Here is a 14,809-nt window from a genome sequence, read left to right as displayed (position 1 = left end):
GATATACTTGGGGAACTTATATATAATATATATAAAATATGTGTAGCCACACCACCCTGAGAACACCTGATCTCATCTGATGTGGGAAGCTAAGCAGGGTCGGGCCCGGTCAGTACTTGGATGGGAGACCAGGTGGGAACAGTGGGTGCTGTGGGCTGAGCCAACACTGGGCCCTTGTGGCCAGGAAGCCAATGGGACCTGGGGTGGGTTAGAAGGGGGGGTCAGTAGGTCAGAGAGGTTCTCCTGCCCCTCTGCTCTGCCCTGGGGAGACCACACCTGGAATCTTGTGTCCAGCTGTGGCCCCTCAGTTCCAGCAGCACAGGGAACTGCTGCAGAGAGTCCAGCGCAGCCACCAAGATGCTGCAGGGAGTGGAGCATCTCCCGTGGGAGGAAAGGCTGAGGGAGCTGGGGCTCTGGAGCTGGACAAGAGGACACTGAGGGGGGACTCGTTCCTGGGGATCAAGATGGAAAGGGGCAGTGTCAGGAGGATGGAGCCAGGCTCTGCTGGTGACAACCAGGGACAGGACAAGGGGCAATGGGTGCAAACTGCAACACAGGAGGTTCCGCTGGAAGAGGAGAAGCAACTTGTTGGGGTGAGGGTGTCAGAGCCTGGCCCAGGCTGCCCAGGGGGGTTGTGGAGTCTCCTTCTGTGCAGACATTCCAACCCCCTGGACACCTTCCTGTGTCACCTCAGCTGGGTGTTCCTGCTCCGGGGGGCTGCACTGGATGAGCTTTGAGGGCCCTTCACCCCCTAATCCTGTGATTCTGTGAGAACCAACTGCTGATTAATTGAGTCAGCTTGAGGAGAATCAACTTTTTTTCTGCATCACAGTGCGAATTACAAAAAATAGTGAGAGAATTCTACGCTTCAAGCTACGGAAACGCCTGGGCCGAGGCCCCGGGGCCCGGACACCCGGCAGCGGGCGTTCGCCCGCTGCCGGGTGCCGGGCCCCGGGGCCTCGGCCGCTTCTCCCCGCCGCGACTCACCGGGCTCCAGCAGATGAGCGAGTCGGTGTCGGGATCCTCCACCAGCGTCCAGAGTTTGGTGAGGAACGCGGGGACGTTGCTGCCGCCGGGGCCGCCGCCGCCGCCGCCCCCTCCCGCCGCCGCGCCAGGCCCGTCCATGGCGCTGCGGGCTCCGGGGCCGGCCGCGCCGCGCCGCTGCCCCGCACCCCCGCAAAGCCGCCGCCAAGGTGTGTGTCGGGGCGGGCGGGCGGCCCGGGGTTCAGAGCGGGCGGCGGGGGGCGCGGCGGGGCCGGGCCGCTGCCTGCGCACTGACCCGCCCGGGGCCCAGCATGGCCGCCGCCATCTTGGGCCGCCTCCGTGACGCGCCCCCCGCGCGGCACCGCCCCCCCCGCCTCCTCCTTCAGCGCGGTGCGCATGCGCATCCCCCCTTTTGCCCCGCCCGGGAGGGAATCCCTCGCTGCGCATGCGCGCTTGTGCCTAAGAGGCGGGTGCGGCGCGGTGGTACTCCCCATGCGTGCTTTGGCGCATGCGCAGCGCGCCACAGCCCGCCCGGTGTCTCGCAGTGCGCATGCGCGCGGTGCCGCGCTACCTCTCCCCTTTGACCCGCGCTCAGTAATTATTGCCCCCCCGCCCCTCCCGGAGCGCGCCCCCCCCTCCTCCTTTTTGGTTCCCCCTCCCCCGGTGGGCTCTGCAGGGCGGGGCGTGCGCCGTGGGCGGGGCTTGGGGCCGTGACCTCTGACCCGCGCGCACGTGGCGCACGCTGGGGCCGGCGCACGCGGAGCCGCCGCCATGGAGCAGGTCGGGGGGGTGTGTGGGGCTGTGGGGCGGTTGCCATGGCGACGGGGGGCGGTTGCCATGGCGACGGGGGGCGCTGAGGGGGCGGCGGGGCCCGGGGAGGCCGCGGAGGCGCCGGGGGGACCCTCGGTGAGCGGGACCCGCCGCCCTGACCCCCCCCCCCCCGCCGCCCGGTTCCGTTGCAGGCGCGGCCCGGCGAGGAGAGCGCGGAGGAGCTGACGGACAGCGAGGAGAGCGCCTACTCGGGGCTGCAGGACTCGGGCAGCGACAGCAGCTCGGCGGGGGAGCAGGACTGGGACTCGGAGCCGGAGGACGAGCCCGGCGGCGGCTGCCACCCCCGGACACACGTAAGGGCTGCGCGGCCTCGCTGCGCTGGGGGACGGAGAGCACAGCCCCAATAGCCTGTGCAGTGTGGGCCCTCAGCTCCAGCGGGACAGGGAACTGCTGCAGAGTCCAGCGCAGCCACCAAGGTGCTGCAGGGAGTGGAGCATCTCCCGTGTGAGGAAAGGCTGAGGGAGCTGGGGCTCTGGAGCTGGACAAGAGGACACTGAGGGGGGACTCATTGCTGGGGATCAAGATGGCAAGGGGCAGTGTCAGGAGGATGGAGCCAGGCTCTGCTGGTGGACAGCAGGGTGACCATGAGCCAGCACTGGCCCTTGTGGCCAGGAAGCCAATGGGACCTGGGGTGGGTTAGAAGGGGGTGGTCAGTAGGTCAGAGAGGTTCTCCTGCCCCTCTGCTCTGCCCTGGGGAGACCACACCTGGAATCTTGTGTCCAGCTGTGGCCCCTCAGCTCCAGCAGGACAGGGAACTGCTGCAGAGAGTCCAGCGCAGCCACCAAGATGCTGCAGGGAGTGGAGCATCTCCCGTGTGAGGAAAGGCTGAGGGAGCTGGGGCTCTGGAGCTGGACAAGAGGACACTGAGGGGAGACTCATTGCTGGGGATCAAGATGGCAAGGGGCAGTGTCAGGAGGATGGAGCCAGGCTCTGCTGGTGACAACCAATGACAGGACAAGGGGCAATGGGTGCAAACTGCAACACAGGAGGTTCCGCTGGAAGAGGAGAAGCAACTTGTTGGGGTGAGGGTGTCAGAGCCTGGCCCAGGCTGCCCAGGGGGTTGTGGAGTCTCCTTCTGTGCAGACATTCCAACCCCCTGGACACCTTCCTGTGTCACCTCAGCTGAGTGTTCCTGCTCCGGGGGGCTGCACTGGATGAGCTTTGAGGGCCCTTCACCCCCTGACACTCTGGGATCCTGTGATTCTGTGACAGGGCAGGAGGGACAAGTGGCTCCCCTGGGCCCGTCCCACCCCCAGCCCATGGTCTGGGACCCTCCTTCCAAACCAAAGGCATGTGGGGGCAAATCCGTGCCAGCCAAGTGCGGTTTATTCCCTGCTCCGGCTTGTGCCTGGAGGAGAAGAGGGAAGTGGGGGGAATAAGTGTCCTGTGTCACAACCACAGAGTGGTTGGGGGTGCAAGGGGCCCCTGGTGGTGCCCCTCCTCTGTTAATTGTGGGGAAAATGCAAAATCAAACCTGTGTGCGTCAACCACAGCAAAACATATGTGAAGAGAAATAGTATTTATAGAAACATAGAAACATTTTGGTTGGAAGCGACCCTCAGGGTCATCAAGTCCACCCATAACCCTGTCCCTGGAGCTCTCAAGGAACTAGGTTGTTCATTTGGAGCTGGTTTTTGCAGCAGGGGCTTGGGCTAGGTTGGTGTGAGGAATGGGAGCGGCAAGATGAGTCCAAAGCCCCAGAGCTGCCGGGAAGGTTCACACGTCTGAGCGTCCGTGTTCTGTCTGCCGGGAGTCGGGATGTCTGAGTGTGTGGAGTCAGTGAGGGGGAGCCCAGACCTTTCCAGAGATGGGGACGCTTCAGTTTCCTGCCTCTGGGTGGGCATTTGGTGATGAGACGCAGCGTAGAGACCCGCATTGTAACAGGAGAGCAGCTTCTGTGCCACCCTGGGCTTGTAGAGGCTGTATTGGTGGTGAAGCTTCTCTCACAGGTGCTACATTTTTAAATAATATCAGAATGACGTAGTCTCCCTCTGATTTCAGAAGGTGCAGGAGCAAAGGTTGATGGAAAAATGCACACTTGAGCTTGTCTTGAGTCCTGGGGGCAGCTCTGGGCCCCTCACGCCAAGAAACCCTTGAGGTGCTGGAGCGAGTGCAGAGAAGGGAGCGGAGCTGGTGAGGAGCTGGAGCACAATGTGATGGAAACTGAGGGACCTGGGGGTTCAGCTGGAGAACAGGAGCTGAGGGGAGACCTTCTGATCTCTGAACTGCCCGAAAGGAGCTTGGAGCCAGGGGGGTCGGGCTCTGCTCCCCAGGAACAAGCGCCAGGAGCAGAGGAAACGGCCTCAAGTTGCACCAGGGGAGGTTGAGGTTGGATGTGGGAACAATTTCTTCCCCAAAGGGCTGTGGGGCATTGAACAGGCTGCCCAGGGCAGTGCTGGAGTCACCAGCCCTGGAGGGCTGGACAGACGGACGTGAGGTTCTCAGGACAGGGGGCAGTGCTGGGTTGGGTTGTGGTTGGACTTGATCTTGAGGGGCTTTTCCAACCAAAACGATTCTGTGATTCTTCCTCTGCTGGTCTTAGTGTTTGCTGCTCCATCCATGGAAGCAGCGGCTCTGGCAAAGGAGAACCCTTTAGCTCAGGGGTCTAACTGCTTGTTGAACGCTCTGGTGTTGGAAATACCCGCCGGAGGTTTGGAGCTGGTCCGTGACTGTCCTGTTGAGAAGTAACAGGGAGACGGTGAGACGCGGGTTTGGGACGCGCGGTCAGCGCGGAACGCGGGCTGGCGGGACGAGCCCCCGCGGCGCCGTGCCGCTGCGTGCCAGCCCGCTGCCACCTGCCGTTCTCACCAAGAACACGCGGCTGGAAAGCTGGAATGCGAGTCGTCTTGTCTTTGGGGCTCAGAAACCCCACAGAGGAGCCAAGCCAGCCCCGCGGGGACAGAGCAGAGGGGAGCTGAGTGGTGCGCAGCGCCGGCATCTCAGCCCCTGCGGGAGCGTGAAGCTGGTGTGAGCAGAGAGGCGCTGAGCTGAGCTGGGCTGAGCTGTCCCGACCCGAGCTGAGCTGTCCCGACCCGAGCTGAGCTGTCCCGACCCGAGCTGAGCTGACCCGACCCGAGCTGAGCTGACCTGAGCTGAGCTGAGCTGTCCCGAGCTGGGCTGAGCTGTCCCGAGCTGGGCTGAGCTGTCCCGAGCTGGGCTGAGCTGTCCCGAGCTGGGCTGAGCTGTCCCGAGCTGGGCTGAGCTGACCCGAGCTGAGCTGAGCTGAGCTGTGCTGTCCCAAGCTGAGCTGAGCCGAGCTGAGCTGAGCTGACCCGAGCTGAGCTGAGCTGAGCTGTGCTGTCCCAAGCTGAGCTGAGCCGAGCTGAGCTGTCCCGAGCTGAGCCGAGCTGAGCTGTCCCGAGCTGAGCTGAGCTGAGCTGTCCCGAGCTGAGCTCTCCTGAGCTGGGCTGAGCTGAGCTGTCCCGAGCTGTCCCAACCTGAGCTGAGCTGAGCTGTCCCGAGCTGGGCTGAGCTGAGCTGAGCTGTCCCGAGCTGGGCTGAGCTGAGCTGTGCTGTCCCGAGCTGAGCTGAGCTGTGCTGTCCCGAGCTGAGCTGAGCTGTGCTGTCCCGAGCTGAGCTGAGCTGTGCTGTCCCAAGCTGAGCTGAGCTGAGCTGAGCTGAGTTGTCCCAAGCTGAGCTAAGCTGAGTTGTCCCAAGCTGAGCTGAGCTGTCCTGAGCTGACCCGTCCCGAGCTGTCCTGAGCTGAGCTGAGCTGTCCTGAGCTGAGCTGTCCCGAGCTGAGCTTTCCTGAGCTGAGCTGAGCTGTCCCGAGCTGACCCGAGCTGAGCTGAGCTGTGCTGAGCTGAGCTGTGCTGTGCTGTCCCAAGCTGTGCTGACCCGAGCTGTCCCGAGCTGAGCTGTCCCGAGCTGAGCTGTCCCGAGCTGAGCTGAGCCATGTTGTCCCAAGCTGAGCCGAGCTAATCTGAGCTGTGCTGTCCTGAGCTGATCTGAGCTGTCCTGAGCTGAGCCGAGCTGAGCTGAGCTGTCCCAGCGCCCCGGGGTCCGTCAGCGGGAGGGGCCGTCGCTCCCCGCGCCTGTCAGCACGTCGCGCAGCCCGTGCTCGGTGCGTCTCCAGCTGGCGGGGCTGTGTCAATATTAGGCTGTCCTTGTCGGGTTAGATTTCCTCTTAGTGACTTGCAGCGTTCGCCAGCCGGGCTCTCGTCCTGGGCAGCGCCGCGCGGAGCGGAGCCGTGCGGCCGCAGTCGGGCCCCGGGACAGCCGATGCCTGCAGCGGGGCCGGGCTGACCGGTGCATTAGAACCCAGGCTTAGAACCCGGGATCCTGGCCCTGCAGGTGCACAGATCACCCCAGGGATCCTGTCCCGTCCCTGCAGGTGCACAGATCACCCCAGGGATCCTGTCCCATCCCTGCAGGTGCACAGATCACCCCAGGGATCCTGTCCCGTCCCTGCGGGTGCACAGATCACCCCAGGGATCCCGTCCTGTCCCTGCAGGTGCACAGATCACCCCAGGGATCCTGTCCCGTCCCTGCGGCTGCACAGATCACCCCAGGGATCCTGTCCTGTCCCTGCAGGTGCACAGATCACCCCAGGGATCCTGTCCCGTCCCTGCGGGTGCACAGATCACCCCAGGGATCCTGTCCTGTCCCTGCAGGTGCACAAATCACCTCAGGGATCCTGTCCTGTCCCTGCAGGTGCACAGGTCACCCCAGGGATCCTGTCCTGTCCCTGCAGGTGCACAGATCACAACAGGGATCCTGTCCCGTCCCTGCGGCTGCACAGATCACCCCAGGGATCCTGTCCTGTCCCTGCAGGTGCACAGATCACCCCAGGGATCCTGTCCTGTCCCTGCAGGTGCACAGATCACAACAGGGATCCTGTCCCGTCCCTGCGGCTGCACAGATCACCCCAGGGATCCTGTCCTGTCCCTGCAGGTGCACAGATCACCCCAGGGATCCTGTCCCGTCCCTGCGGGTGCACAGATCACCCCAGGGATCCCGTCCTGTCCCTGCAGGTGCGCAGATCACCCCAGGGATCCTGTCCTGTCCCTGCAGGTGCACAGATCACCCCAGGGATCCTGTCCCGTCCCTGCAGGTGCACAGATCACCCCAGGGATCCTGTCCCGTCCCTGCAGGTGCACAGATCACCCCAGGGATCCTGTCCTGTCCCTGCAGGTGCACAGATCACCCCAGGGATCCTGTCCCATCCCTGCAGGTGCACAGATCACCCCAGGGATCCTGTCCCGTCCCTGCAGGTGCACAGATCACCCCAGGGATCCCGTCCCATCCCTGCGGGTGCACAGATCACCCCAGGGATCCTGTCCTGTCCCTGCAGGTGCACAGATCACCCCAGGGATCCTGTCCTGTCCCATCCCTGCAGGTGCACAGATCACGCCAGGGATCCTGTCCCGTCCCTGCAGGTGCACAGATCACCCCAGGGATCCCGTCCTGTCCCTGCAGGTGCACAGATCACCCCAGGGATCCTGTCCTGTCCCTGCAGGTGCACAGATCACCCGAGGGATCCCGTCCTGTCCCTGCGGGTGCACAGATCACCCCAGGGATCCTGTCCTGTCCCTGCAGGTGCACAAATCACCCCAGGAATCCTGTCCTGTCGTGTCCCTGCAGGTGCACAGATCACCCCAGGGATCCTGTCCTGTCCCTGCAGGTGCACAGATCACCCCAGGGATCCTGTCCTGTCCCTGCAGGTGCACAGATCACAACAGGGATCCTGTCCTGTCCCTGCAGGTGCACAGATCACCCCAAAGGGCCCAGGGCAGCCTGTTCCAATGCCCCACAGCCCTTTGGGGAAGAAGTTGTCCCTATTCATCTCACAGTGGTGGGAAAGCGAATAGCAGCCGACTTCTCCCTGTGCCATGGCCTCTGCGACCGATCCTGTCTCTGTTTGACAGTGCTCGGCAGGAGGAGACTTGACCTGCTGGTAGGAGCCACTTTTCTGCTCTCGTTTGGCGGCGCTAATTGGGATCATCTTGTATCTGAGCTCAACGCAAGGTGCTGTGTGGACAGCAGGGTGACCATGAGCCAGCACTGGGCCCTTGTGGCCAGGAAGCCAATGGGACCTGGGGAGGGTTAGAAGGGGATGGTCAGTGGGTCAGAGAGGTTCTCCTGCCCCTCTGCTCTGCCCTTGAAAAGAGTGTTTAGTTCAGATAGTGTCAGGATATACTTTGGGAACATATATATATATATATAATATATAGAGCCATACCACCTTGAGAACACCCGATCTCATCTGATCTGGGAAGCTAAGCAGGGTCGGGCCCGGTCAGTACTTGGATGGGAGACCAGGTGGGAACAGCGGGTGCTGTGGGCTGAGCCAGCACTGGCCCTTGTGGCCAGGAAGCCAGTGAGACCTGGGGTGGGTTAGAAGGGGGTGGTCAGTGGGTCAGAGAGGTTCTCCTGCCCCTCTGCTCTGCCCTGGGGAGACCACACCTGGAATCTTGTGTCCAGCTGTGGCCCCTCAGTTCCAGCAGGACAGGGAACTGCTGCAGAGAGTCCAGCGCAGCCACCAAGATGCTGCAGGGAGTGGAGCATCTCCCGTGTGAGGAAAGGCTGAGGGAGCTGGGGCTCTGGAGCTGGACAAGAGGACACTGAGGGGGGACTCATTGCTGGGGATCAAGATGGAAAGGGGCAGTGTCAGGAGGATGGAGCCAGGCTCTGCTGGTGACAACCAGGGACAGGACAAGGGGCAATGGGTGCAAACTGGAACACAGGAGGTTCCACTGGAAGAGGAGAAGCAACTTGTTGGGGTGAGGGTGGCAGAGCCTGGCCCAGGCTGCCTAGGGGGTTGTGGAGTCTCCTTCTGTGCAGACATTCCAACCCCCTGGACACCTTCCTGTGTCACCTCAGCTGGGTGTTCCTGCTCCGGGGGGTCGCACTGGATGAGCTTTGAGGTCCCTTCCAACCCCTGGCATCCTGTGATTCTCTGATTCTATCTTGGATGCCGCCTTTGCCGCGGGCCGCAGGTGCTGCAGAGTGTTTGAATGAGAACAGAACCCTCTTCAAACGCAAGAGCTGATAACCCCTAGCCCGCAGTGTAGTTTAACCTCAGCACCAGGACCACGCAGCCGCTCGCTCACTCCCTACCCCCAATATGGGAGAGAATGGACATGAAGGGAGAAACTTGGATTGAGATAAACACGGCTTAAGAAAATAACAAAGTGACCGGAGCCAAATCCACTTGGCGGCAGCAACGTCACCATGTTCCTCACCAAATTCTGGAGGTGTTCCCGGCGAGGAGAAGCGGCCGAGGCCCCGGGGCCCGGCGCCCGGCAGCGGGCGTTCGCCCGCTGCCGGGCGCCGGGCCCCGAGGCCTCGGCTCAGGCGTTTCCATAGGCTGTGCTGTCGAAACCCACCACTCGCCCCACATCTCCCCATCAGCGACTGTGTGTCCGTGTGTCCGTGTGTCCGGCATCGCTTGCCGCCCTCTGGTGGAACGAGCCTGTTTGCAGGGGCTGCCCGGGCGGCCGAGCGGCACTCGGGCTTTATTCCTGGACTCGGGCTTTATTCCTGGACTTGGGCTTTACTCCTGGACTCGGGCTTTATTCCTGCTACTTGGGCTTTACTCCTGCCACTCGGGCTTTGTTTCTGGACTTGGGCTTTATTCCTGCCCCCAGGCTTTACTCCTGCCACTCGGGCTTTAATTATGTCGCCCGGGCTTTACTCCTACACTCGGGCTTTATTCCTGCCACTCGGGCTTTATTCCTGCCACTCGGGCTTTACTCCTGCCACTTGTGCTTTACTTATGTCGCTCAGGCTTTATTCCTGCCACTTGGGCTTTATTTCTGGACTCGGGCTTTATTCCTGCACTGAGGCTTTATTCCTGCCTCTCAGGCTTTACTCCTGCCCCTTGGGCTTTGCTCCTGCCCCTTGGGCTTTATTCCTGCCGCTTGGGCTTTATTCCTGCCCCTTGGGCTTTATGCCTGCCGCTCGGGCTTTATTCCTCCACTCGGGCTTTATTTCTCCACTCGAGCTTTACTCTTGCTGCTCGGGCTTTGCTCCTGCCACTTGGGCTTTATTCTTGGCACTCGGGCTTTATTCTTGGCACTCGGGCTTTACTCCTGCCCCTTGGGCTTTACTCCTGGCACTCGAGCTTAATTCCTGTCACTCAGGCTTTACTCCTGCACTCGGGCTTTATTCCTGTGGTTGGGCTTTATTCCTGCCGCTCGGGCTTTATTCCTGCCGCTTGGGCTTTACTCCTGCACTCAGGCTTTATTCCTGCCACTCAGGCTTTATTCCTGGACTCGGGCTTTATTCCTGCACTGGGGCTTTATTCCTGCTGCTCAGGCTTTATTCCTGCCCCTTGGGCTTTATTCCTGCCCCTTGGCCTTTATTCCTGCCCCTTGGGCTTTATTCCTGCAGCTTGGGCTTTACTCCTGCCACTCGGGCTTTATTCCTCCACTCGGGCTTAATTTCTCCGCTCGGGCTTTACTCTTGCTGCTCGGGCTTTGCTCTTGCCACTCGGGCTTTATTCTTGGCACTCGGGCTTTATTCTTGGCACTGGGGCTTTACTCCTGCACTGGGACTTTACTCCTGCACTGGGGCTTTACTCCTGCCCCTTGGGCTTTACTCCTGCCACTCAGGCTTTACTCCTGGCACTCGAGCTTGATTCCTGTCACTCAGGCTTTACTCCTGCACTCGGGCTTTACTCCTGTGGTTGGGCTTTACTCCTGTGGTTGGGCTTTACTCCTGCCGCTTGGGCTTTACTCCTGCCGCTTGGGCTTTACTCCTGCCGCTCAGGCTTTATTCCTGCCACTTGGGCTTTACTCCTGCCGCTTGGGCTTTACTCCTGCACTCAGGCTTTATTCCTGGACTCGGGCTTTATTCCTGGACTCGGGTTTTATTCCTGCACTGGGGCTTTATTCCTGCTGCTCAGGCTTTACTCCTGCACTTGGGCTTTACTCCTGCTCCTTGGGCTTTATTCCTGCCGCTCAGGCTTTACTCTTGCCGCTTGGGCTTTACTCCTGCACTCGGGCTTTATTCCTGTGGTTGGGCTTTACTCCTGCCGCTTGGGCTTCATTCCTGCCACTTGGGCTTTACTCCTGCACTCAGGCTTTATTCCTGGCACTCAGGCTTTACTCCTTCTACTCGGGCTTTATTCCTGTGGTTGGGCTTTACTCCTGCCACTCGGGCTTTACTCCTGCCATTCTGGCTTTACTCCTGCCCCTTGGGCTTTACTCCTGCACTCGGGCTTTACTCCTGCCACTTAAATATTCCTGTTTTGTGCTTAGATGACTGTTTGCTGTGTCCGGTTGGGTTCCAGTCGGGGATCACCGGGCGCGGGCTGTGATTGGCGTCCTGGCTGAGCTCTTGCTCACTTTCCAGGCAAAGCTTTCTTAAGGGTTGGAACCTGCCGGCGGCCGAGCCCGTTCCCCGGCGCTGGAGTGGGCTGTGCTTGGCGGCCGCGCCAGCCGCGGTGGACCCTGGTGAGCCCGGTGGATCCTGGTGAACCCCGGTGAATCCCGGCGAGGTCTGGTCGTGCCAGCTGCCGTGGATCCTGGCGAACCCCGGTGAATCCCAGTGAATCCCGGCGAGGTCTGGCCGTGCCAGCCGCGGTGAACCCGGTGAATCCTGGCAAGGTCTGGCCGTGCCAGCCACGGTGGATCCTGGTGAACCAGTGAATCTCAGCGAGGTCTGGCCGTGCCTGCCACGGTGCATCCTGGTGAACCCCGTCGAGCTCTGGCCGCGCCAGCTGCGGTGCATCCTGGTGAACCCCAGTGAATCCCGGCGAGGTCTGGCCGTGCCAGCCACGGTGGATCCTGGTGAACCCCAGTGAATCCCAATGAATCCTGGTGAGGCCTGGCCGTGCCAGCCGTGGTGCATCCTGGTGAACCCCAGTGAATCCTGGCGAGGTCTGGCCGTGCCAGCCACGGTGGATCCTGGTGAACCCCAGTGAATCCTGGTGAGGTCTGGCCGTGCCAGCCACGGTGAACCCTGGTGAACCCCAGTGCATCCCGGTGAGGTCTGGCCATGCCAGTCTTGGTGAACCTGGTGAATCCTGGTGAGGTCTGGCCGTGCCAGCCACGGTGAACCCTGGTGAACCAGTGAATCCCGGTGAGGTCTGGCTGTGCCAGCTGCAGTGTACCCGGTGAATCCCGGTGAGGTCTGACTGTGCCAGCTGTGGTGTACCCGGTGAATCCCGGTGAGGTCTGGCTGTGCCAGCTGCGGTGTACCCGGTGAATCCCGGTGAGGTCTGGCTGTGCCAGCTGCGGTGTACCCGGTGAATCCCAGTGAGGTCTGGCTGTGCCAGCTGCGGTGTACCCGGTGAATCCCAGTGAGGTCTGACTGTGCCAGCTGCAGTGTACCCGGTGAATCCCGGTGAGGTCTGGCCACTCCAGCCACGGTGAACCCTGGTGACCCCCGGTGAATCCCAGTGAGGTCTGGCGGACCAGGAGGCCGCGATCACTGGAGTGAGAGCGGGAGCGACCGGGCCAGCTCCGGGCACGTCAGTCGCTCTCGAGGCCACCGGCAGCTCGTGGCACCGGTAGCTGAGAATCACGTCGCAGGATCCTCCTCCGGTCTCATCGTGGCGGCGGAGAGAGGGGGGAAACGAGGGGAAGATGGAAACTGGAGCCCGAAGCCATCGTAGCGCCAAAAGCCTGCAAAAAAACTTATCTCCCATCTCCCTTTTTCGAAACGTTTTAATAAAGCCTTTTGTTTTTGCAGTAATCTCATCCTCTTGCCGGGCCGGGATTTTCCAGGCGCTGTCCCGCGCCGGGGGAGCCGCGCTGCTCCGTCCGCGCAGCAGAAGGTGATCACACACCGCGCGGATTTTACTGCTCCCGCGAGGGACCTTTTCTGGGGCTGTTTTTCCGATTATTTCACCGAATCCTCCCGTAAACCCGATCTCGGCGGGGTCCCCGTTCTCCCCCCGTGGTGCGCGGGGGGAGAGAGCCAATCTCTTTTCCAGGGAAGGATCTGTCGCTCGTTCGGCACCCACACAGCCGGTCAGCGAGTGGGCGCAGTCTGCCGCCGGCGCTGCCGGAGCGGGGAGCGGGCTGCCGGCCACGCCGGGCCCTGCGGCTTGTCCCTCGGTCGGGAGCAGAGCGGGCACCGTGGGCCTCGCCGGAAGACACGTTGTGTTGCGGTGCATCGGCGTCCTGCCCGCTGCGGGGCTGGGATGGGCCAAATGGGGCTAATCCAGGGAGCAGAGGCTGCGCTGAGCTGCCCAGTCCCATGGTCACCTCAGTGGGACGCATGCGGTACACGTGGTGCCACAGTCGCCTCGGTGGGACGTGTGTGGTACACGTGGTCCCACGGTCGCCTCAGTGGGACGCATGTGGTACACGTGGTGCCACGGTCGCCTCGGTGGGACACGTGCGGTACACGTGGTATGGGTGTCTGTCCGTCATGGTGATGTTGGCACCTCGGGGGCTGTATGTTCCTGCCCCGTCGGTCCCACGGTCACCTCGGTGGGACACATGTGGTACACGTGGTGCCACGGTCGCCTTGGTGGGACGCGTGCAGTACACGCAGCCCCACGGTCGCCTCGGTGGGACGCGTGCGGTACACGTGGCGCCACGGTCGCCTCGGTGGGACGCATGCGGTACACATGGTGCCATGGTCGCCTCGGTGGGACGCGTGTAGTACACATGCCGCCATGGTCGCCGCGGTGGGACACATGCGGTACACGTGGTGCCACAGTCGCCTCGGTGGGACGCACACAGTACACGTGGCACCATGGTCGCCTCAGTGGGACGCGTGTGGTACACATGGTGTGAGTGTCTGTCCGTCACGGTGATGTTGGCACCTCGGGAGCTGTGTGTTCCTGCCCCATCAGTCCCACGGTCGCCTCGGTGGGACGCGCGCGGTACACGTGGTGCCACGGTCACCTCGGTGGGACGTGTGCGGTACACGTGCCACGGTTGCCTCGGTGGGACGCGTGCGGTACACGTGGTGCCACGGTCGCCTCGGTGGGACGCGTGCGGTACACATGGTGGGGCGTCTGTCCGTCACGGTGATGTTGGCACCTTGGGGGCTGTGTGTTCCTGCCCCGTTCCCTCCCCACGTGTGTCTTCTGGAGACATTTGGGGTTCAGAGCGGCTCCGAACGTGCCCGTGGTTTGCAACCCATCCCATCCCCAGAGACATCCAAGGCCAGGCTGGATGTGGCTCTGAGCAGCCTGATCTAGTTGATGTCCCTGCTTATTGCAGGGGGGTCCGTCTAGATGACCTTTGAAGGTCCCTGCCAACCCAAACTATGATGTGCTATGTGATTCCATGTGAAGTTCCGATTTTGCAGCTGAGGTGGTTGTGTGCGTTCCCCGCTCAACCGCTTCACCCAGCGGCTCCGGAGACCTGAGCGCAAACGCGCTGGAGCCCATTGTTAGGCGGGAGCTTTGCTGGGAAGAGCCTGTCCTTGTGACAGCATCGTGCTTGGCACCAGGAACCCGCGGGCGCTTGTCCTGGAGGCCGAGAGAACAGTGCTGCTGAAGGAGTGGGCTCTGGGGTCTACCGGGGATCCGCTGCCCTTTGGAAGGACCGGTTGGGCTGCCTTGTGAAGTTCAAGGGTGAAGAATGCTGGGTGTTGGGACAGAGTAACCCTGAGCCGGGGCTGAAGCGCCAGGAAGGAACGACCTGGGCGTCCCGGGATGAACAGAGAGCCAGCAGAGCCTGGAGCAGGCACAGCTCGACTGTGTGGCAGCAGGATGGATGACGGGGCCAGGGATGGGGGGGTCATTCAGCTCTGGGGCGCTGAGACCCGTCTGGGCTCGGGGTCCAGCCTGGGGGTCCCAGTACAACACGCTGACAGGACTGAGTCCAGCGGAGGTGGTGGGGCTGGAGCACGGACACCAAGGAGGGCTGGGAGCTGGTTCTTCACCAGGAGAAGGGACACGGAGCTCCTGTTGGTGTCCACAGCGTCAGGAGGGAGCGTGGAGATGGAGCCGGGCTGTCGTGACGCCTGGGGACAGGGTGGCAGAGGGACTGTGAGCTGGTTCTTCACCAGAAAGCACACAGGGGATCCCATTGGTGTCCAGTGTCTGCAGCGAGCGTGGAGATGGAGCCGGGCTGTCGTGACGCCT

The 14,809-nt window shown here is 62.2% G+C and overlaps 2 protein-coding genes across 2 annotated transcripts in view; one reads left to right on the top strand and one right to left on the bottom strand.

Annotated features, from left to right (window-relative positions):
- The window catches only part of HSF1 (heat shock transcription factor 1), a 71,046-nt gene extending 69,825 nt beyond the window's left edge, over window positions 1–1,221 (bottom strand). Inside the window, exon 1 of the mRNA XM_080340619.1 lies at window positions 988–1,221. Coding sequence (XP_080196745.1) covers window positions 988–1,125 — 138 coding nt within the window. The 5' untranslated portion in view covers window positions 1,126–1,221. The remainder of the gene's footprint in view (window positions 1–987) is intronic.
- A 429-nt stretch (window positions 1,222–1,650) lies between these two features.
- The window catches only part of BOP1 (BOP1 ribosomal biogenesis factor), a 69,235-nt gene continuing 56,076 nt past the window's right edge, over window positions 1,651–14,809 (top strand). The window contains exons 1-2 of the mRNA XM_080340616.1: window positions 1,651–1,764; window positions 1,947–2,108. Of these exons, the coding sequence (XP_080196742.1) occupies window positions 1,756–1,764; window positions 1,947–2,108 (171 nt within the window). The 5' untranslated portion in view covers window positions 1,651–1,755. The remainder of the gene's footprint in view (window positions 1,765–1,946; window positions 2,109–14,809) is intronic.

Source organism: Nesoenas mayeri, assembly GCF_963082525.1.
Source record: "Nesoenas mayeri genome assembly, chromosome: 2".
Lineage (NCBI taxonomy): Eukaryota > Metazoa > Chordata > Aves > Columbiformes > Columbidae > Nesoenas > Nesoenas mayeri.
This window is presented reverse-complemented; position numbering and strand designations above follow the sequence as displayed.